This window comes from Bombyx mori, chromosome 7, assembly GCF_030269925.1.
Source record: "Bombyx mori chromosome 7, ASM3026992v2".
Taxonomy (NCBI): Eukaryota; Metazoa; Arthropoda; class Insecta; order Lepidoptera; family Bombycidae; genus Bombyx; species Bombyx mori.
The window spans coordinates 5,912,744-5,936,616 of NC_085113.1; the positions used below are offsets into that span (position 1 = coordinate 5,912,744).

Sequence of the window (23,873 nt, forward strand, 5' to 3'; positions counted from 1 at the left end):
ATTTTGTCTATTTAGTGTTTCTCCAGGCTTAAATATGTAATAACGGTGGTTTATTAACTGTTTAATATCTGTGAAAGTGCACAAATGTGGGAAAATGGAACGTAACTTCTCGGGAAAAAGTCCAAAAAGTCCACTAAAAACATCTCAGTAAATGACCACCATTTTACTGAGATTATATTATATTTCATCCCATATCTGTGATGATATTTCATTTCATTTAATTTCATCCCAGTTGGTTAATGTCTCAAATGAATCATCTTCATTTCAGTTAATTTCACTACATATTATAATTTTTCAGAACTAAAAGAATATAAATTAAAATAAGACATGACCTAAAGGTCTTCGTTACCAGGTCGTAAAATCGCTTAAAAAAAAATCTAAAGTGTAGTCTTGGCGAAGTCTGTGACTATAGAAGTATTTGTAAATAGAATCATAATAGTATAAAAACTTATAATTTTATTTGATTATAGTCGAATTTCGACTACTCGGGGACCACTAGTAAATCTTAAAACTTATAAATAATTTATTAAAAATAGAGTTCCTACAACATACCTCGTGATCGTCGGTATCGAGACATTGTCTGAAATGATTGATGCAAGGATAATGGAGAGCGGGTATCGGTTCGGCAGCATTCAATACGACGGCCATACCGCGTGCACCCGTAATGCTGTCCAAACGACATTCCTTATCATCTGAAATTTAATTGAACATAAACACAACTACAACTGCTGCCCCGACCAATATACAAAATTATTATCCCTAACAATAATGATTCCATATGATGTACCCGGGTCGCAATTCTCAATTCAAGTGTATTGTGTAATGAATATTCGACTATATTGAGCCCTAAATTATTTATTTAATTATTGTTAACATAGAAGTAGAATCAGTATCTCAAGCAGCAGTGCTTCTCGTACAAAGAATACAACAGCTTTACTTCAGATACACAGTATAGTATAAATAATTTACTGATTATATCTAAGAAATATGATAATTTTTAACGCAAAATAGATCTGTTCTTCGCTGCTCTTTTCACACACAGTAAATTTTGAAATTAAATATTGACGTCACATCGATTTACTCAATGTCTTTATTCGTTTTAAGCTATTGCATAGTTTTTATCGCGGGCTTTGTGCGCGACGACTGAATCAATAAATTCCGTAACGAAAATAACCTGACACCCCCACTACGCCTACTATGTAGCTCGCGTTCAACACATTCACACGTTGCGCTTGTGTAGTGTTTGTGAATAAGTGCGCGGCGTGACGTCGCACTGCCGCATGCACATCATGAAAAGTCTGCCCATCTCTCCCTCGCGCGGTCTAGGTTATGAGTGTGAAGGGGACAGTTAATGTTTTGCTTTTGTTAATGTTTATAAATATAGCGTGGTCTTATTTTATTGTTGTTTTAATATTAAATTATTATTGTCGATTTATAATTGCATAAGTTGATAAAAAAATGCTATGCAATAGCTTTACCGCGGCAGTCTCCGAGTGCCACACGTGTTTTTTTAATGAAGGGATGAGGGTACATACCGCTCTTGACTCGCTCGACTAGTTTGGCGAGCGTGCTCTGCAGCAGCTTGTCGTGCTGCTCGCGCGTGTGGTCGTGCACGCGCACCGCCCGGCACTCGGCCGCGCGCTGCAACAGCAGCACGCCCGCGTCCGCCACCGTCGGCGAGTCTTTACTCTCTTGCAGCACCTCGGTCGATAGGTACAGTATCGTCGGTAATATTGAGAGCGCGCCTGGAATTGTTTTTTTTTTTAGTTATAGCAACACTGTACCACAATGTGTAGTCTGTGGATTACGTATCTGTAATTTATTTGTTGACTTTTTGGTGGGAACGCGAGGTGTGAAGTTGTGTGATTTGTTTATTTTGTCTATTTAGTGTTTCTTCAAGTTTAAATGTGTAATAACGGTCGTTTACTGTGAACTGAAAAAATCTCAGTAAATGACCACCATTTTACTGAGATTATATTTCATCCCATATTATCTCATCTCACTTCATTTAATTTCATCCCAGTTGATTAATGTATCAAATTAATCATCTTCATTTCATTTCACTCCATAAAAATAAGAATATAAATTAAAATAAGACATGACCTAAAGGTCCTAGTTACCAGGTCATAAAATCCCTTAAAATTAATAATTTTTGTTTGTTAATAATTTTCGCTCGATCTCATGGAAACGTAACTTTCCAACAAAAATAACAAATGAAAAAACATTTTAAAGCGTAGCAAAAGTGTATTTAAAGTGTTATTTGTTGTCAATTAAAAAAAAATACTAAAATTAGTTTTAGTTCCAAAATTTCATCAAAATTTTTTAACCTCCGTATTCACTCACCCTGGGGACTAGTTAAAGACAGCAACTCGGACATAGCAGCCAAGCTTTTGACCAACAACGTATCGCCATGTATTCCAAGTCCTTTGGGCACTCCTATGACCCCGACCTTGCCCTCCTGCCTCACCGGACTCAAGGAGGGCAGGCGCCGCACAAGTAAGCAGACGCAGACCTCCAGACAAGCGAACACTAAAGACTTCCCCGGCGGAAGGTCCCCTGTAGGACCTCCTTCGCCTAACGTGTGGACCACCTCGAGAACTGATTGAGGGATTGATCCGTCTGATGCTTCGTTAGGTGCCAGTTCTGAAACAAACGCAACACTTTTTACAAAAATCCAAGTTTGTACACGATTCTTGAGGCGTGTCACATTGAAGAAATAAAGAAAAATGCCATACAGACTCGTATTGACATCGAAGATGGCATAACAGCTATACTAAATTGAATGGTGTGTAGTTTTTTTCTTGTAAAATAGTTACTGTTGCTGGTGGTAGGTAGCCGCGATCAACGGATTTATTTTGATTATTGTTAAAAGTAACGCCATCTGTCATCAAATAACAGAAACGAATATCAAAAGAACTAGAAATATCGAGAACGCTCCAGAAGTGTAACGCCATCTATTATCAAATAGCGAAAACACATATCGAAACGACTAGTACTATCGGAAATGTTCTCGATAACTATAGACTTGTCGTGTCGACTATATAGACTTTATTGACTATATTGACGTAATAATCGGATCTACTCGAAGCGAAACAGCGAACAGATCACTTGAAGCTAAGCACTTCCGCTTACGAGAGAAGTCAATTGTGAAGTATGCCCTAAGTTTTAAATAGTTTTAATTTATACTTTGGTGACTGTTTTATTCATCCCCAGCCCGTAACATTATCTAATTACGGACGGAGGAGTATGAAATTTCCCACATTTATAGGGAATATAGAGAAGGAGTGCAGAATGTTAAAATATTTTTTTAATTATGCTTAAAAAATACATTAAATAAATAAATAAAAAACAGTACACCCACTATTTGACACACACACGCGTACATACTCTTTTGTTAATTGTTAAAGTATGTGGTCAAATTCAGAATAGATTGATATTGTTTGTCCTCAATATTATTTAACTTCAGTGTAGCCTTGGCGTAATTTATTATTATAGAGGTCTATGATAGTATTTGACAATAGCCTTTAATAATGTTCAAACTTATAATTTCAATTAATTATAGTCGAATTTCGACTACCGGGCGACCACTAGTTAATAATAATGTTACCTTTAATTTTAGCTTGCATGTTGGCATGCAATTGTTCTCTGGCCGCGTCGATCACCAAACGCAGAACGTCGGCGGACAGTAACAACGCCTCTATACTTGGTTGAGTTAGAGCCGTGCGATGTATTATCTGACACAGCTCGATAGCTAATGCTCTGAAAATTGCGAGAATAATGAATGTCGACAATGTATTATTTCGAGAGGGATGAAAGACTATTTGGTTCAAGCAACATTTCGCTTAATACGTCACGTATTTAACTTTGTAATTAAAGATCCGTTTTATGTGGTATTACCTTAACATAACCTTAATATAAACCTTAACAATTCGATGTTTTTAATTGAACTTCAATTAAGTTTACACTATTCAAATAGCTAAAGAAGTTTTTTGTTATGATATTATTGTCAAAAAATTTTGTAGCTTGGTGGACGAGCTCACAGCCGACCTGGTATTAAGTGGTTACTGTAGCCCATAGACATCGACAATGTAAATGCACCACCCACCTTGAGACATAAGTTCTAAGGTCTCAAGTATAGTTACAACGGCTGCCCTCTCTTCAAACCAAAACGCATTACTGCTTCACGGCAGAAATAGGCAGGGTGGTGGTACCTACCCGCGCGGACTCATAAGAGGTCCTACCACCAGTAATTACGCAAAAAAATAATGCGTCCGTAATTATATGGCCTGTAAATTTCCAAAAATGTGGCTTAAATCAAATAGCGTTCCAACCGTCGTTAAGGTATAAATTATTTATTATTATTATCATATCGTATTAATATATTAACATTTAATTTCAAACACAAAATTCGTGTGTTACGGTGATAATTAATTAATGAGATTGATTATAAGACACAATTATAAATTAAAAGGAAATTTATCTAAAGTAATTGAAGTGAAACTTCTTTAGAATCGTTGTGATTTCAAACTCGATGAAACGAAAAAATATGTCCATAGAGACACAAACACATAAATGTATAGGATTCAGCCGGCGAGAGAAAGAGATAGAACACATTAGACGTTCTCGGTCTCCTCTTTATGCGCCTCTTCGTAGCATCCCCACTATCGTCTACTAAACATTGTCCATATGTATGCTCCTATGTAGTGGGATAGTCAGTATATCTATATCTTATTAATAAGCTTCACTTCTACCGTGTGTGACTTGCACACACACACTTTTTTTTAACATTAAAACGAGGGTAGTACTCAAAAAAATGTACGTTTGTATTCAGATTGTAGATGTCAAATGTATTCCAAACCCACTTGTCTCTGAGTAGCCTGGCTCTGTTGTCGGGAGCGTCGAGTAGGGTGACCAGCGAGAGCAAAACAGATATCGTATTTTCCTCGCTCATGTCGCGTTGCGCGCATAACGCCTCCATGCATATACCTAAAATCATACACTCTGATTAATTTCAATCATTTTATCGTATTTCCTGTTCACAATTCTCACAATGTTTTTGAATAATCAAGATGTAAACTACAAACATGATTGCCCTCAAATAATTCTTACCAAATAAAAGATGGAATCTCTCATCGACCGGTTCGAAGAATTCAAAGTTTCCATTTTCTGTTCTCGAAGACTTGTTATCTGTGTTTGGTTCCGATTCTAAAAAAAAAGTATTTCAATTAATCTTACCTAAATATTTTTACCGCAGTTGGCGACATTAAAAAAAAGAAACCCAAACAAAACTGTATTCAAAAGCAACATGTGATCTGACCATGATTCAAACTCAAATGGAATCAAGCATGTTAGGTTTTTTTTAACCAATTATTGCAATAAAATAAAGCTGTTTCAATTATGTATTATTACATAACCATGTACTGATATTTTCAAGTTTTGTTTTCAAGTTTTGCTATTCTTAAAATAAGTTGTATTTGTGTTTGCTCATAGCTCAGATCAGTAGCTTAATTTTTTAGGAGATTTAACCAATGTAATTGCAATGTCATACTGGGTCATGAAGGTCAACTTAACGATATTAATTTCCTTTAGTAGTAAAAGAAACTATAATATTACTAAAGTTAATTACAGTCAAGTGCCACCCTTGGCAAAACCAGATTTGAAATATAAATTCGAAGTGTTGTTCAAGCTTAAACAAATGTGGTAAAATAACGGTTAGTTCAGTAATCACACGTGATCACAGGACCGTATTATTCTTGTCCATTTGTCCAACAGAGACAAAACAAGTACCATTTTCTGACGGGTTTTTTTCCTACCTAATGGTGGGAAGGCTATTCCAACTTCGCGTAGGTGAGCTCATGGGCTCAACCTAAGAAAATTGCTAACACTAACCCTAGCAAGAGCAGTGCCTCGCTGAATATACTACCGGATCGGAATCTCGACCCACTGAGAAGATGCGGCAAGAAACTCAATGGGTGTGTTTGTCTGCCAATTTACTATTCTTTCGTTTGTTTAATAGTTATCGATGAGCTTTAGTGTTATCACTAAAACTTGAATTTCGATATAGAAACAACATTACCGTGACTAGTTTCGTTATTCGGTACATAGTCGATGTCTGCGTTGAACCGTAGAGACGCCGCGTAGAGCAGCGAGGGCCAGGCGTGCCCGTAGTGCGCGCGCGACGCCTCCGCCGTCTCCGCCGAGTAGAAGGCGCCGCCGCCGTGCGGGAGCTGCGACGCGAACTCTGCATACAAATAATCATATCTTTATAACTTACTAGCGGCCCGCTCCGGCTCCGCTCGGGTCTTTAACAAAAATTTCAATGAAATTTGACAATGTTTTAGTTTATTTCGGACGTCCGGTGTAAGCGTGTCAAGCAACGCCATTGTCCCGGTGATCTAACATCAATACCAATATTTATAATGGAATAACGTACGCGTTTTCACGAATGGCATCCATTTTCAACTAGTACCTTCAAATGAAGTTTGAGAAGTACCTTGGCATATTCGACTATGCCTTAAATTTTAACGATTGTGATTACTAATCATCGGGCTATATTCTCATCTTTTTTTTTATTGCTTAGATGGGTGGACGAGCTCACAGTCCACTTGATGTTAAGTGGTTACCAGAGCCCATAGACATCTACAACGTAAATGCCGCCACCCACCTTAAGATATAAGTTCTAAGTAAACGCCACCACCTACCTTGAGACATGAGTTGTAAAATCTCACTTTTAACAGTACAACGGCTGCTTCAACCTTCAAACCGAAACGGATTACCGCTTCACGACAGAAATAGGCAGGGTAGTGGTACTTACTCGTGTGGACTCACAAGCCGTCCTACCAGCAGTAAGCTATCCATAAACTCACCAGACGGCAGACTGAGTAGCGCATGATCCTTTAAAGCCGCGATCCAATTCTCGCCCAAGCTCTCCAGTTGCGGTTCGACCAGCCTCAGTAGACTCTCGCCTTTAGATTCGAATTCGCCGTACTCGTCGTCTTCGGCGCTACCGGGACCGGCGTTGTCAATCTCGTTGTTGTCCCGGAGTACTTGGTTGCGCCATTTGGCCAGTTCAGCTCCATTGTTGGAGGGTCTGCTGTCGAGTTGCTTCACGTAGCTGCCCGGAGCGCTGTTGTTGCTCACCATCGCCACGATGTATACCTAGCAAAACAATATCGATAGTCAAATTAAAAAGAGCGCGAGCAATATAACTAGTCAGGTCATAAGTATTGTCACACAGTAAAAACTTTTCTTTTAGAATGCTGGCCACAAAAAAGTTTATTGAATTCGAATTTCGAATTGTTCATGAAAATAAAAATGTATACTTTTAGAATTTTACTCATTTTTAAATATGGAGTGGACGCTTAAAGAAGACCGTGTTGCAGTTATTGCGTTGCATCGTTGCGGTTACGCGCCAATTCAAATTTTTAACATACTGAAAAATTTTAATATAACCAAAAGATTTGTTTATCGTACCATCAAACGATACAATGTAGAGTCTAGTGTAGATGACAGGTCAAGAAGTGGTCGCCCTCGGTCTGTTAGGACTCCAGCAGTGATAAAAGCTGTGAAGGCGCGAATTCAAAGAAATCCCAAACGTAAGCAGAAACTGTTGGCCCTTTAGATGGAGTTAAGCAGAACCACAGTGAAAAGGGTGTTAAATGAAGACTTAGGGCTTCGGGCATATCGAAGAAAAACAGGACATTGTTTGAATGCTCGTCTAATGGACCTGAGACTGAAGAGATGCCGCGCTTTGTTGAAGCGGTACGCGGGAAAAAAATATCGGGAAATTCTTTTTTCGGATGAAAAAATTTTTACCGTAGAAGAGAGCTACAACAAACAAAATGATAAGGTGTACACACACAGTAGTGAAGAAGCGAGCAACCGTATTCCGCGTGTCCAACGAGGTCATTTTCCATCCTCGCCCATGGTATGGTCGGGAGTTTCTTATTGGGGCTTAACAGAGGTACATTTTTGTGAGAAAGGTGTAAAAACGAATACAGTTGTGTATCAAAATACAGTCCTGACGAACCTTGTGGAACCTGTTTCTCATACCATGTTCAATAACAGGCACTGGCTATTCCAACAAGATTCGGCGCCAGCTCATAGAGCGAAGAGCACACAAGACTGGCTGGCGGCGCGTGAAATCGACTTCATCCGGCACGAAGACTGGCCCACCTCCAGTCCAGATTTGAATCCGTTAAATTACAAGATATGGCAACACTTGGAGGAAAAGGCGTGCTCAAAGCCTCATCCTAATTTGGAGTCACTCAAGACATCCTTGATTAACGCAGTCGCCGATATTGACATGGACCTCGTTCGTGCTGCGATAGACGACTGGCCGCGCAGATTGAAGGCCTGTATTCAAAATCACGGAGGTCATTTTGAATAAACTTTAGTGTCATAAGAATCTATGTTTTGTTAAGTTCATTTTGGTATATGAATGGTTACATAATGAATAAACTTGTTTCAATTATTTTACATTAAACATGTGACAGAATTTATGACCTGACTAGGTAGAATTAGAGAGAGAGAGAGAAAGAGAGGGAACTAAAATGAATACTGAAAAATTCATTGTAATATTTTAGACAAACATTACACAATTCGGCCTTGAACTGAAGTCGTCGTGGCCTATCGGATAAGACGTCCGGTGTATTCGTGTTGAGCGATGCACCGGTGTTCGAATCTCAGGCGGGTACCAATTTTTCTAATGAAATACGTACTCAACAACTGTTCACGATTGACTTCCACGATGAAGAAATAACATCGTGTAATAAAAATGAAACCCGCATAATTATAATTTGGGTAATTACTGGTGGTAGGACTTCTTGTGAGTCCGCGCGGGTAGGTACCACCACCCTGCCTATTTCTGCCGTGAAGCAGTAATGCGTTTCGGTTTGAAGGGCGGGGCAGCCGTTGTAACTATACTGAGACCTTAGAACTTATATCTCAAGGTGGGTGGCGCATTTACGTTGTAGATGTTTACGGGCTCCAGTAACCACTTAACACCAGGTGGGCTGTGAGACCGTCCACCAATCTAAGCAACAAAAAAAAATATAAAAAAATATATTATTCCTCACGAAAAACCTTTCATTAAAATTTAGTTTACGTAATCGTTTTAACTAAGAGGCTTAATTGAGAAGCTTATGTCTGCACACACATACCTCAGCCCAGGCCTTTAATATGGATAACTTTTCCAATGTGGCCATACTCTCGTTGTAGATGAGTGTGGTGTTGCCTTTAGTGTTCAGTTTGTCCAGACTTGAGACGAGCAGCTGGTGAACTCTGTGAACAAACTCTTCAAGTTAAGCTTGGTTAGCTAAACGACGAGATTTATTTGTCGGTGTGGTGTAGGCGTATATATCTAAATAAATATGATTATTGTTTCCCAATGACACTTTTCATGCTACTTCAACAGACTCAAATTAAACGATACAATAATTTTGAGGAGATTCGCCAAGTTGTACAAGTTATTGAAAGAGTCGATTACTTGTAGGACATATTGTGATGGAACGTGGCACCACCCTATTTGAAGGGTAGAACGACTCTAATACAAGCTCTAATACAATACTATTAAGACTCAGACTATACGCATTCGTGTTATCTCATAATTATTTATTTAGTTCTATGAAACTTAGGAGCGTCAATGATGGTTGAATTTTTCATGTAGACCGTGGAGACATGGTATAGCATAATTGTTTAATTTTAAGAATAAAAATCATAGTGTTTATGTGTGTTTAAGTTCGCTTGTACCGCCTGAGGTCGTTGATGTCCCTGGCGACCCCGCAGCCGATCCAGGCGGAGCACACGTCGCACGCGGCCGCCGTCACGTGCGACGCCGTGTCGCCCGCGAACGCGGGACGCACCGCCGCACCCACCTGCACAGATAATCTAAGGTTATTTTCAAACGTAAATGCTACAGGACTTTTTGGCGGGAACGCGAGGAGTGAGGTTGTGTGATTTGTTTTATTTTGTCTATTGAGTGTTTCTTCAGGTTTAAATGTGAAATAACGGTGAATTATTAAGTGTTTAATATCTGTGAAAGTGCACAAATGTAGGAAAATGTAACAAAGCAGCTGGACGTAACTTCTCGGGATCCTCCAAAAAGTACACTGAAAAAATCTCAGTAAATGACCACCATTTTACTAAGATTATATTTCATCCCATATCATCTCATCTCATTTCATTTAATTTCATCACAGTTGGTTAATGTCTCAAATTAATCATCTTCATTTCATTTCACTCCATATTATCATTTTTCATAAAAATAAGAATATAAAGTAAAATAAGACATGACTTAAAGGTCTTAGTTAACAGGTCATAAAATCCCTTTTAAAAAAAAGTGAATGCTACATACTACGTAAAATAAATACTACAACTACATAATCAGTTATTAATTACATACTATTATTTCAAATCATAAGCTTGATTTTTTTGAGGAGTTGTCTTGATTTACAAAAGTCGTCATGATGAGCTTAAAAATGGACTTTATTGAAGCTTTACCACTATTGAACTAATTTATAGCATGTCAAACACCGCAAGACATTTAACAGACACCTGAATCACGCTAACGAGATTTTCTAGGTCAGTTTGCATAAATACAAGTTCCAAACCATAACCACTAGACCATCGGTCTACCGAGCAACTTCGCTTACTCGGTGGAAGATATCCCGTTGTCATTGACCCCTAAAAACTCAAAGCTATTAGAATGTTTATTTCAAATAATTTCAATTGTTCAACATGAACGACTTTAAAACCTTCATTTTCCTTCACTTTTTTTTCCTACCCTTGCTGAGTCTTGAGAGGCTATTTCAGCTTCTCATTGACGTGTAGGTGAGCTCACGGGGCTTAAACCGGAGTCTTGCTAACACTGGCCCTAGCAAGAGCAGTGCTTCGCAGAATCTACCACCGGATCGGAAACGCGACCCACTGAGAGATCCGTCGAGAAACTCAGTGGGCTGTGTCTATGGGTTAATTTACTCGTCGAGCCCTTCGTCGCAAGCGACGGGTTCCGGCGAGGACAGTGACCGGCCTTTCACTGGCAAGGGGTTAACCTAGTGTTTTTTTTAATTTTATTTTTATAGCTTAGGTGGTTGGACTAGACATAGACATCTACAGCGTAAATGCCGCCACCCACCTTGAGATATGAGTTCTAAGGTCTCAGTATAGCTACAAAGGCTGCCCCACCCTTCAAACCGAAACGCATTTGCTTCACGGCTGAAATAGGCAGGGTGGTGGTACCTACCCGCGCGGACTCACAAGAGGTCCCACCACCAGTAGACATGGTGGTGACAACTAGACTGTAGACATGAATATCTTCACAAAAATGACTTTTAAGATTGTTTTTTCAAAGTTTTGACTGTTCTAAATAGGCAGACCGACTCTCGTCCGTGTGTTCACCGACCTGAGCTTGGTACTGTTCCAGCAGCAGATGTCCGGGGAAGTCCGGTTCGGGCGCTCGCGCGTACTGCTGTATGATCATCTGCAACGTGCGCAGACCGCAGAGACGCAGCGCGTCAGACTCACCGGTGGCGCCGACGAACGCCATGCGAACCAAATCCGACAGATGGAACGATAAATAGTCACCTGACAACAAAATTAAAAATCATTTACGTGTTTCTTAAAACTAAAACCGCATACTTTATAAAATTTACTAAATCAAAATGCAAGGTAGTTTAATAACCTAAAAGTACATGTTATTATCCGCAACACGCTTCACGTCAGATTATAGAAACAGAGTTATCAGCAACATGCTTCGTCAACAACATTATTGACAGTCACAAGAGTGGCGTATTTAATATACATATTACTTTCGGGCGGTTATTAGTCCAAAAATACACCGTAGTCAAGTTGCCACAGATTAAAAAAATGAATACATATTAACTAAGTAGATATACTATTCGTAGATTATACAACTACAGTTAGCAATGAAACAATTTTAAGTCCATTTCCCAATGGTAGCGTATTATGCAAAATACCAAAAACTAGAATGTTGTCAGATATTTTGTCTTTTGACACCATTACCATATTACAACACCCTATATGTTAAATTGTCTAACAGAAAATAATTTTGAATATAAAAGCGTTTTACTCACTATTAGGTTCCGCGATTTGTTTCTCCTTTGCCTTGACAAGATCAAAATGTGCGTTGTCGCCAGTTAATTCACAAGCGCCCATTATCTTCTGTATGCACTCCATTGCAAAAACCTATACATCAATTTTTTTTTTTTAGAATTATATAATACTACATAATATAATATAATACTACAATGCTGCTAATATCTTTATAACTATAACCAGAACGGGGTAACACAAAATCTAGAACATAAGACAGGAATGTATGGGCTTCAGAGACTGTCACATGGGCACTCATCTATATATTAATACGTGAAGCAAAAATTTTGTACCCTTTTTTACGAAAATTCCACGGACGGAGGAGTATGAAATTTCCCACACTTATAGAGAATATAAAGAAGTAGTGCAGAATACTAATTTTTTTTATTAATTATGCCTAAATAATACATTAAATCAATAAAAGAAACATGACACACGCCACCATATATTTGACACACAACACACGCATATATACTCTTCGTTCATTGTCAAACTTTAGTTATTGTTCCAAGTCTGTGGTCAAATTGAGAATAGATTAATATTGTTTGCCTATAATGTAGCCTTGGCGAAATCTGTGATTATAGGAAGTAAATTAATAGTCTTTATAACTTATAATTTCAATTAATTATAGTCGAAATTCGACTACCGGGGGACCGCTAGTACACATTAACTTACACGCGTCGGCCACCGGGACTGCACGGCCGGGTGTGTCGACTGATCCGTGTCCGCGTGGAACTCCGCCTGGTCGTCGTCGCCTTCCGCGTCGAAGTCCGTGTCAGCGTTGTTGCTGTCTTCTACGAAAACATATTGTACTACATTCATTTACCCTCATTTTCACCTTTAACTTAATATAAACTCTAAAAGAAGCCAGCGTGTTCCGTCCCATATTTTATAAACAGATATGAGTAGAAGGGTAGATAATATCTTGAAAAGCACCCCACGCTTTTGTTACAATAAAATATTTTTTCCTTACACTATTTTTAATTCAAATTTATTTTCCATTTTTTTAGTTGGATTTTCTATAAAAGCGTATTTTGTTAATTTTTTTAAACAATTTTTTTTCCATTTTTTAGTTGAATTTCAACTTTTTCAATATTTTTTTTAATATTGGATTATCGGTCCTTAATAAGTTTACCAAGTTTCGAGTTAATCCGACGTTTTGAAAGGGGTCAAAATCATGCACAAAAATGATTTCCAACATGGAGTAACTCACCCAGCCGTACAGTGAGTACTCGTTTGGCGAGAACGATCCAGTCTCTGATCGTGTTCGAGGAAGCAGCCGCCAACAGGCAGCAGGTCAGTGTGTCTTTAGCGTACGACAGCGCGGTCTCGTCTCGCTCGATGTCCAGGAACGCGAACAGGGCTCCCGGCAGACCGGTGTCCGTTATCACTACACCTGGAGGACAAAACTATATAATACTAGCCGTACTCGCTTCGCTGAACATTTAAAACTAACATTATCATTTATTGTCATTATTATTAGAGAGTCCAACACTCATATAAATATTAGCCTATCCATTTACTACATGTATTTTCTATATGGATACCAAGATTCAATTCAATCGGTTCAGTAGTTATAACGGAACATCCGTAAAAACCCCTGTAGATTTATATATTAGTTTAGATATAGATTATCTGTGTTATCTATATATTAATAAGTCATTAATAAGCATTAAGTCCGCCTGTGTACAAGTTTTGTTTTGTGCATAAAGTATAAATAAATAATACGTGAACAAAAACTTTGACCCCTTTTTACGAAAATTTCGCAGACGGAGGAGAATGAAATTTCCCAGACTTACAAAAGAATATAGATAAGGAGTGCGCAGAAATTTAGTATTTTTTAACCGTTAATAATTGTTTTAATAAATTTCTTTATGACTACTAAAATATGGATGGCTTTTACGAGCTGTAATGTTACCGGTTAAAAAAATAATGAATCAGAAATTTTATCGATCTTTATAAGAAGTGTGGCTTAATTAATTCTTCTGTCGATTACAAAAGAACATTGAATATGTATCATAAAATTTATCTCAGTCTTCTAGTGTCTAAGATTATTTTAAAACTTCAACTAGCCAGTATTTCAACAGTAGTATTCTTGACATATTATTATGTATGGTCATGAATACTGAAGATGAAAATTTCTAGTGAGCTTACCACAGTACGGTTTGGCGGGTACGTGATCTTTCGCGAGCAACGCGTACCGACAAACTTCTAAAGCTTCCTTCTGAGACAGTTGTCGGAGGCAGCAGAGCGCCGCCCGACGTACTGTCAGCTCCGGGTTCGATAAGTCGTGCTGTCAACGATAACAACATCTATTAAAATAAACGTATTACGAAAAGATTTTAAGGATTGTAGTATCGTCTGCGGTTTTAGCGAGTTTTAATCTCGCCTTCATTATTATTTTCATTGCATTATCTTAACACCGGTCCTAAAAATTTCTGAAACAAATTCTCAATCATATGGTCTTAAACTAGGAATTCCTATATGGAAACCAGAAAGTAATATTTGATATACACATTAGCATACATTAATATAATATATAAACTTTAAGACTAACATCAAACACATCTAATTTATCACACAACTGTTGTACACATATGGGAATCAAACGCGAACTATCTAACTATTGTACCACCGAATCGCTCAAGTTCATTTATTACGGTACTTAGCGAAATAATAAATTAACACTTTTTTTAGTTATAATAATATTTCGTATTATTTATTATGTACAAAAAAACTGTATACACTCAACAAAAATAATCGTCGCGAACCACACTGTTCAATGCGAAATAGAAAGAAGAAACGAAAATACCTGGCTTGCTTTCTATGAGTGAGTGAGAGAGGGAGTGAGAGTGAGAGTGAGAGTGAGAGTGAGAGAGAGAGAGAGAGAGAGTGAGTGAGTGAGTGAGTGAGTGAGTGAGTGAGTGAGTGAGTGAGTGAGTGAGTGAGTGAGTGAGTGAGTGAGTGAGTGATTTAGTGAGTGAGTTAGTGAGTGAGTTAGTGAGTTAGTGAGTGAGTGCGTAAGTAAGTGAGAGAGAGAGAGAGAAACACGCGCACGCCGCACGGCTTACAACTATAGCAAAAAGTGTCGTTACAACTTTTGGTCTTAATTTTTTCCGTCTAGCCCCCTTTCGCAACGCGCGAAAAAGAACTTCGTTCCAAAAGCACAGGTGATCATGATCTTCACGGTAAAGTACTGTAAAGAGAGGTTCCATAGATCCGTAATCTTACAAGAGTTCAAACGAATTTTTTCCTTATGAAGAGGTTTTTTTTTAATTTAAAGTGACCTCGTGTGTACTTACGCAGAGTTTGGGCACGAGAGTGTGCAGGTTGATGTGCGCCGGCGCGAACATCTGCAGCTGCTGGAGACAGCCGATGGCCTCAGCGCGCGCGCCGCCGCCGCCGCCCTCCAGCAGCGCCGAGCACGCGCAAACGAATCGACTCACGGCTACCACTAAGGGAAAATAAAGTGAACCGGTTTAAAAAATGTTGTTAGTCAAACCAAATTTCAGTTCTTCAGTCAAATGTGTCAAGTCTTCTTGAGCACTCGTGTATAATATCACATCATATATCAGGTCGCGTCATATTACAGTTTCATTTGGTGGCATTAAAATTAGAGACTCTGTCAAAATTCCCTTTAGTCTAGTCAACGTTTAAAAACGTGAAAAATAAAGATAAAGGTCCTAAAAATATGAGCGATAGCTCATTGGATTCGGAATCACCTCTAAAAAAATGTTTTTGAAGGATTTTAGTGCAGGTAAAAAATTGCAATTGTTATTAACAAAATAAGATGGAAAAAAAAAATTAGTTTTTCGTTAATAACTCGAATAATATTAATAGGACCTCATATTTTTAGGACCTTTATCTCTATTTTTCACATTTTTGAACTTGTTGACTAGACTACTTTGGCTGTTTGAATAGTTGAGACTTCCCGTCAATTATCGCATGACACGTATACTGTCATATGGTTTTTTTTATTGCTTAGATGGGTGGACGAGCTCACGGCCCACCTGGTGTTAAGTGGTTACTGGAGCCCATAGACATCTACAACGTAAATGCGCCACCCACCTCGAGATATAAGTTCTTAGGTCTCAGTATAGTTACAACGGCTGCCCCACCCTTCAAACCGAAACGCATTACTGCTTCACGGCAGAAATAGGCAGGGTGGTGGTACCCACCCGCGCGAACTCACAAGAGGCCCTACCACCAGTAAAGTCTTTAAGCAAGACTTTAAGAAATACATATATACCACAAAATAACTTCTTGTTTTATTCAGTGATAATATTTTTACCTGTGCTGCTTAATAGCTCTAGTAAAAATTAACACCACGTAATCAATATGTGATTTAATTAATAAATCCGCTGACCTTGTAACTCGGGTCCGAGCACAGTGATGAGCGCGGCGAGCAGCCTGGCGACGGTGCGCAGGAGCAGGTGATGGTAAGGCGGAGCGGCGAATATCAGCCTCAGCGCCAGCGCTAGCGTCCACTCGACGTGCGCTCGGAACATCGGGCCCGAAGCGTCCGCCAGCACCGACAATGCGTGTACTGACCACACCTACAAATTTTATTTCAGTAATAATGTTGCCAGAATACTATAACCAACACCGGTTAATTTAACCGGTAATTTTAGCAGAATTGCCAAATATCTGAAAACACACTCGACGGTAAAAATTATATAAGCTAATAAAAAAATAAAAATAAAATAATATATATATATATATGAAATTATAGATAGCAATTAACATTTTTGCTAAAAACCTTAATAGTTCATAAGTTTGCAATACCACAGCATACACACTAATCAATTAAAAATATCTAATTTTAATAATGTTTTATTTTTAAGATTAACCATTTTAAATAAGAATTTCAAAATTGTTTACGTTTACACAAAGTAATTTATCTTAAATTCAACATAGAAGATGTTGGGGTTCGGTTAAAGAAATTGTTGGCGATAACAGCGCACAATGCAAGTCATGATACTGTTTTACGATATTTTATTATACAAACGGCATGACAATAAAGCGTTTCATATCTATTGAAAATAACAGTTGTATCAATAACCTGAAGCTCGACAGAAGATGCATCCTGTGCGAGTGCTCTCAGCACAGGCAGCGCTGTAGCACTTGAAGCGGTGCCTCGAGCCCGGAGTACAGCGCCGGCAGCGGCTGCAGCAGCCGCCCGCACTGATCGATTGGCGGCTGTACGTGCTAATGCTATCACTTTCTCGCTCAGAGCTTGGCTTTCCGCTTCAGTGATGCAGCCGCAGAGTCGACCGGCACACGATGCCGCAGCTGCTCGTACTGAGGCGCTGTTCGCCGATAGACCGTTCTAGAAAAGTGACACATTAATCTTCTATATATATAAAAATGAATTGCTGTTCTTTAGTCTCGCTAAAACTCGAGAACGGCTGGACCGATTTGGCTAATTTTGGTCTTGAATTATTTGTGGAAGTCCAGAGAAGATTTAAAAGGTAGATAATTAAGAAAATGCTCAGAATTAAATAAAAATATCAATTTTGTTTTCCCTTTGATGTGTCCCTCGTCGGACGGATTCTATTGTTTGTTTTAAGTTTATTTTATACAAAAGTTTAGGTCTTTTATTTATCGATTGGGGCACTACGAAGTCTGCTGGGTCAGCTAGTCTTGAATAAAAATAAAAGAGTATGGAACAGAGCGTTAAGATGTGAGTGAGAGAAAACGGAAAGAAAAGGAGAAGAGAATGACAGACAGAATGACAGAGAAAATGAAGATGGCGAAGACGGTTGAAAAATGAGCAAGACGTAATAAAAGTGTTAATTATTAGTTATTATTATAACTGAAGATTTTGGAACGGTATAAATTTTATTTTATGCGCTGCGATTCCTATTCTACAAAAATGTATCTTGTCTAGAATCGAACACAACAGCACATATGCATGACTACATTTATATGGAACATCTTGCTGACTAGATTGTTGTGTAGGTTTTGACTACTCTTCGGAATTTCGAGGCCTTTAAGTAATTTATTAAGATAATTATTTAATGAAATATCACAGTAATGATTTACAAAAACCTTTATATTACAAAACCAACTATACAATTGGTATTTCAAAAAAAGCTTTATTCCATGAATACATAAATAGCTACAACCAAATTAAGAATTGACACCAACACTACTTACAATAATCAACTCTGTGGCAATATTCTTCACGGGATCTTGTCCTAAAGAAGTCTTAGTCTCTGCTAAAGTACGTAGAGCCAATAATAGAGCTGTATACACATTCACTTGTATTGCTTCCTGGCGACCACCCTTAGACATCTTAATGCATTCCGCGAAGTGTTCTAGCATTTGTTGTCTATAAAAATAAGATAATTAATAATAATTATATCGACAATATTTATGTTAAAACGTACAATCAATATTAATAATAATAATTTAAAAAAAAATCCTATTAAAGTTGATAAAATTAAAAGCCTCAAGTTCTCAATGGTGGGTTTGTTTGTATTTGATATAACATGTTTTCAATTTTAGACAGTTTTAGTCGAAATCCCTTTGCGCTGATTTTATCGATAAATTAAAAATTAAATTATACCTGTGTTTATTAGCGGCTCTTGCGAATACTTGCGGGAACAATACGACGGACGCGTCTATAACCGCGACGCCCAGTGGTTGCGCACCCGTAGTGCCGCGGTACAGACAACACGGATCGTGTTCTAATGCTCCTGATCCACTTGCACTCAGCGGTGATACGAGCTGCGAAAGTAATATATTTGGTACTTAATTACAATTTAACGTGTGACCTCGCGTGACAAAAACCCGTCAGATTTCAAACGTTTACAACAAATGACTAACGATGGGAAATTTTTTGTTTGATACCACTGGGGATCGATCACTTAAGTACATATTTGTCAAGCTATTTCAGTTTAACTTAAGACGTTAACAATTAGTTTTAAATAGATAAGTAAAATAAAAATTTATTTCTATAGACTAGACAGGGATCTAGTTAGGATGTTCATTTAAATGCCACTGTAAGGAATTCACGGAGTCCTACTAGGTTAGTAGGAAAATAGCAATTTTAAAACATTATTCTTTGTTTTTTTTTTAACAAATCTGTATGTGTATTGATAAAATTATAAATATGTATTGTGATCATACTTGTTCCTCAATTTCTGCATGATCGGTTTCATAAATCCAACCCTCTTCGCCTAGAAGTATGACGTCACGTGGATGCATGGCATTCCTTAGCATACCTGTCGAAATTCAATATTTTACATTTTTCAAAAATCTTTATTTGCATTTGATTTGTGTCATCGTATAATTATCTGCTTAGCATTTGCGTTAGATACAACACTGATTAAAAATATAAGCTGCACTGTGTCTTCAACAGTTTTACATTTACGGGCTTCGATCAACAATAGTAACTAGATTTCGGGTCGGCGAAAAAATCCGTCTCGTTAAATAACAGCGCACTTGAAATGTGAGCTCTTATTTTGTTTAGTTCACTTCAGACACAGCCAATGTCAACCCGTCTCACAATGCCGCAGTGTGTATTCAAAAGTTGCATAAAATGCCCGAAAAAGCAATTTAACGGCCGGAGTATCTTACTTTCGGTAAGTACATGAAGTATACGTTATATTTTAAGCTTTAAACTAATAAATAATATAAAATTTTAAACAAAATTACCGATTTTTAACCACCGCTACAAATGTTGGCCAAGGCTCGCCAACACTTGGACAAAATTTTTGTTTAACAGAAAAGTAAATGCATGGAGTAGATTTGTGTTGTAATAATTTTTAAAAATTTGTTAGCAGTACTTCAAAATTGGTTAATTAAAATTGGTTAATTCTGCTTTTGTGTCTGTTTGTTGGATTCTCATTGGATACTTAGCTTTCCTTTTTTATTTTAGCTTTCCTAGCAATCACGTGTGCAGAATAGATCTCGATTGTCGCCAGAGAAAGAAGAGATTACTTTTATAAGCCAGCTAAGAACTCCACTCATGACTCATTGACACTGGACATCTTTGCCTTCCGTGTTCACGGCTACTGAAACGTGGCCGAAGCATTGTAATAAAAATATCGCGCTTAAAACCGTTTAAACGTTGTTTTATTATATGTACTAGTTGCGAAAACATAAAAGTATACTATAAAAATATCTATTACACAAAACGTAACGCTAATAAAATAATAAGTAATGTATAGATACCAACAAACATAAATCCTCAAAAGATAAAAAGTAAACAACTAAACTTTTACTTTTATTCATATAATAAATTATTTTAGTGTTCAACGCGACTCCGTTACCTCCTGTAGTAAATATAAATTGAAATTTCGAGAAGCAAAAATAAATAAAACAAAACGATGTTAGTTCTCAAAGCTATAACGGGAAAAATTACTCTATTTGTTGGAACATAAGGTTCATTTAACATTAAAGGTTGTTTAACATATGCCTTTTCATTTGTAAGTGATAAGAGTAATTTATTGCTTTGTGACGAATGATCGTAAGTATTAGATAATGTTTTGGAGATTTGGAACTTTATTGCTAGGTGGCATAGTTGTAATTAGTTTGAACTTAAAACTGTTTCAAAACTTTTTTCTCCGTTTGTTGTAAACCAACGTAGCTATGTATGTGTATATTCACGCGGACAGTTTTTGCTTCGATTTTGTACGTGTCCCTTTATCTAGTTACAATTGTTGATCGAAGTTTACGGGTGTCTAATATTTATTATCTTATATTACAAATTAGATGAAAGAGTTAATTTGAGTCTAACCCGGTGTTTCCCAACGTGGGGCCCACGCCTCACAAGGGGGTAATTAGATAATTAACGCACTAAGTTAATATAGAAAATCTGTTTTAAAATTATTTTGGATTTTAATTTCAGTTTTTTTATAATATGTTTTGAAATGTAATATTTACTATGTTTTGCTAACAATTTCATAGTTATTTCGTCCTAAAATCTATCATTTATGTTTCTTAAGTGAACAAATCAATTTTTTATTGTTAAAATTTATTTATGGGAGCCAAACAATCTTAGAAACGTTACAGTGGGGAATGGTACAAAAAAGGTTGAGAAACACTGGTCTAACCGGTAGCGACATTAGCCCCGCTCGGGTCAGCGGCGCCGGCGACCTCGGCGGCGAGGAGTCGTAGTAGCGGCGCGGCGGAGGGCCCGGCGCCGCCCAGCGCCGCGCACGTTTGGTACAGTCGCAACCGCAACAACGCCGCCGGGGCTTTCAGTGCGCCGCCGTAACTGCGGACTACGCTGTTCACACTAGAACAAGACCGATCACATAATAATTGAATATATCATATAATGAACATCGTATAATAAAAATCAAAACCCGCAAAATTATAATTCGCGTAATTACTGGTGGTAGGACCTCTTGTGAGTCCGCACGGGTAGGTACCACCGCCCCGCCTATTTCTGCCGTGAAGCAATAATGCGTTTCGGTTTGAAGGGTGCGGCAGCCGTTGTAACTATACTGAGATCTTAGAACTTATATCTCAAGGTGTGTGGCGCATTTACGCTGTAGATGTCTATGGGCTCCAGTAACCACTTAACACCAGGTGGGCTGTGAGCTCGTCCACACACCTAAGCAATAAAATATATATATATATATATATGCAATTTCGAAAAGGGCATATCTCACAAATATAAAATATCTAATTAAATGTATATACTGACGTTTTCAATTGCTAATTAAGACTAAAATTTATCTCAAAAGTTAATATTTTAAATTTTCTACTGCTTTAGAAAATCACCGGTTTTTTTATTTCCTGAACATTTTACATTTTCAGAGATGTGCTCTTTTCGAAATTGCATATTCAATTAATTATACTTTTAGTTATTGAACCATAACTACCACCAAATAACTCAAGACTAATGTTAAATTTGGACTTTAACTTCTTTTTAATTTATTGATTAATAAAGATCGAAATCTGTATCATTGTCTCACATAATATACTTTAACACTTTAGAAGAAGTCGACAACGGCACTGTTCGTTGTGTTTATAACAAACTATTTGTTGTATTGTCTGGGTAAAATTTTAATGTAACCAATTTTATCAATAATAATAATGTTATTATTCTTTTTGCTTAGAACGGGGTTGTTTGGTACTTGTACTGCACAAAGAGTTATTCCATTACATTCGGCAGTATATTATAATAATCTTCAAAAGCTTCATATTCTTTTTCAGGCCCTTTTTCATTGCGAACAAAAAACAATATTTTTTAACTAGCTTAGATCATATTAAACAGTCCCTGACACTTTGAGAACCAATACCTTGAGAAAACAAAAACGAAGTCATTGCTGAATTGATCGCAGATGAGATACAATATGTCAATAGCCCGGTTTCTCGCCGGAACTTCTCAGTGGGTCGCGACTCCCATCCTGTTATAGCAAAGAACTGCTCTCGCTAACGTCAGCATTAGCAAATTCTCTCAGGTTGAGCCCGTGAGCTCACCTACCAGTCCGACCGTAGCTGGAATAGCCCCTTAGAGTACCAGTGATTCGGTAGGGAAAAAATGTGAAAAATATGAATTTTTTTTTGCCTTTGTAAACAGACGAGCATACGGCCCACCTGATGGTGAGTGGTTACCGTCGCCCATGGACTTCAGCAATGCCAGGGGCAGAGCCAAGCCGCTGCCTACCGCTTAATACTCTCCACAAGCCTCGTTTGAAGAAGGACATGTCATAGCGCTCGGGAAACACCGTGGAGGGGAGCTCATTCCATAGCCGGATGGTACGTGGCAAAAAAGACCTCTGGAAACGCACTGTCAATGAACGCAGTGGCTCCAGGTAGTACGGATGGACTCTACACCGGTGGCGGGCGGTGCGAATTTCTTTTTTAATATCAGTTCTTACTTGGTGAGCACAGCGATAGCACCGTCGATGGGCTGCGTCAAACGTTTGGCCGTGTCGTCGCTGTTGACCAACGACGGACAGTGGATCAACAGACTGTGTAGCGCCGACAACGCACCGGCACGACCCTCCAATGTCACCTGGCAAAATTATCAATAATAATACATAACTGGGCCATCCGGCTCCCGATTAGAATTCCCAGTGTTATGGATACCAGAGACTGATACTACTTTTACTGATACTTACTTTTTGTTTTTTTCTTAGATGGGTGGACGAGCTCACAGCCCACCTGGTGTTAAGTGGTCACTGGAGCCCATAGACATCTACAACGTAAATGCACCACCCACCTTGAGATGAGTCGTCTATTATCAAAGGTGGCAATCTGTGCATTTGGACAAAAAAATGTTATTGATATGTCAATACAGATTGATTTGAATATAATCGTCTCCTTCAAAGAATACGGTTCAAAACCTGCATTAAATAAAGGTTAATACTTAACCTGTTATTTATCTAAGATGTCGTTCAGAAGAGTTTTGTGACTGCCAATGGAATACAAAGTCAATAATTCGTTTTTCTGATTTACCAATAATTGTCCAAAAGTCACATTGCCGGCTTTGATAATAGTCGACTCAAATATAAGTTCTAAGGTCTCAGTATAGTTACAACGGCTGCCCCACCCTTCAAACCGAAACGCATTACTGCTTCACAGCAGAAATATGGTGAATAAAAATGGTGGTAGCTACCCGTGCGGACTCACAAGAGGTCCTACCGCCAGTAATTATATAGACACTTAAATATATCTCGTTATATCTTTATAGATATAATTCTACTGTACGTGTGTACACTGAACTCCTCCTAAACGGCTCCACTTCGATAAAGCGGCACGACACGAGAACCCTCTCATCGTGGCCGCCGGTAACTACA

General features: G+C 38.1%; 1 protein-coding gene across 2 annotated transcripts in view; it reads right to left on the reverse strand.

Annotated features, from left to right (window-relative positions):
• Positions 1-23,873, reverse strand: part of LOC101741644 (HEAT repeat-containing protein 5B) — a 46,612-nt gene that overhangs the window by 5,597 nt on the left and 17,142 nt on the right. For both annotated transcript variants that reach the window (XM_038012176.2, XM_062669367.1), the window contains exons 14-36: positions 22,953-23,089; positions 21,174-21,358; positions 19,246-19,340; positions 18,683-18,843; positions 18,271-18,445; positions 17,174-17,440; positions 16,478-16,667; positions 15,414-15,565; positions 14,266-14,404; positions 13,325-13,507; positions 12,787-12,905; positions 12,093-12,204; positions 11,402-11,583; positions 9,751-9,875; positions 9,162-9,282; positions 6,867-7,158; positions 6,077-6,241; positions 5,110-5,205; positions 4,863-4,986; positions 3,608-3,759; positions 2,344-2,643; positions 1,536-1,745; positions 553-692 (exon numbers count right to left, since the gene is read on the reverse strand). In XM_038012176.2, coding sequence (XP_037868104.1) covers positions 553-692; positions 1,536-1,745; positions 2,344-2,643; positions 3,608-3,759; positions 4,863-4,986; positions 5,110-5,205; positions 6,077-6,241; positions 6,867-7,158; positions 9,162-9,282; positions 9,751-9,875; positions 11,402-11,583; positions 12,093-12,204; positions 12,787-12,905; positions 13,325-13,507; positions 14,266-14,404; positions 15,414-15,565; positions 16,478-16,667; positions 17,174-17,440; positions 18,271-18,445; positions 18,683-18,843; positions 19,246-19,340; positions 21,174-21,358; positions 22,953-23,089 — 3,822 coding nt within the window. The remainder of the gene's footprint in view (positions 1-552; positions 693-1,535; positions 1,746-2,343; positions 2,644-3,607; positions 3,760-4,862; positions 4,987-5,109; positions 5,206-6,076; positions 6,242-6,866; positions 7,159-9,161; positions 9,283-9,750; positions 9,876-11,401; positions 11,584-12,092; positions 12,205-12,786; positions 12,906-13,324; positions 13,508-14,265; positions 14,405-15,413; positions 15,566-16,477; positions 16,668-17,173; positions 17,441-18,270; positions 18,446-18,682; positions 18,844-19,245; positions 19,341-21,173; positions 21,359-22,952; positions 23,090-23,873) is intronic.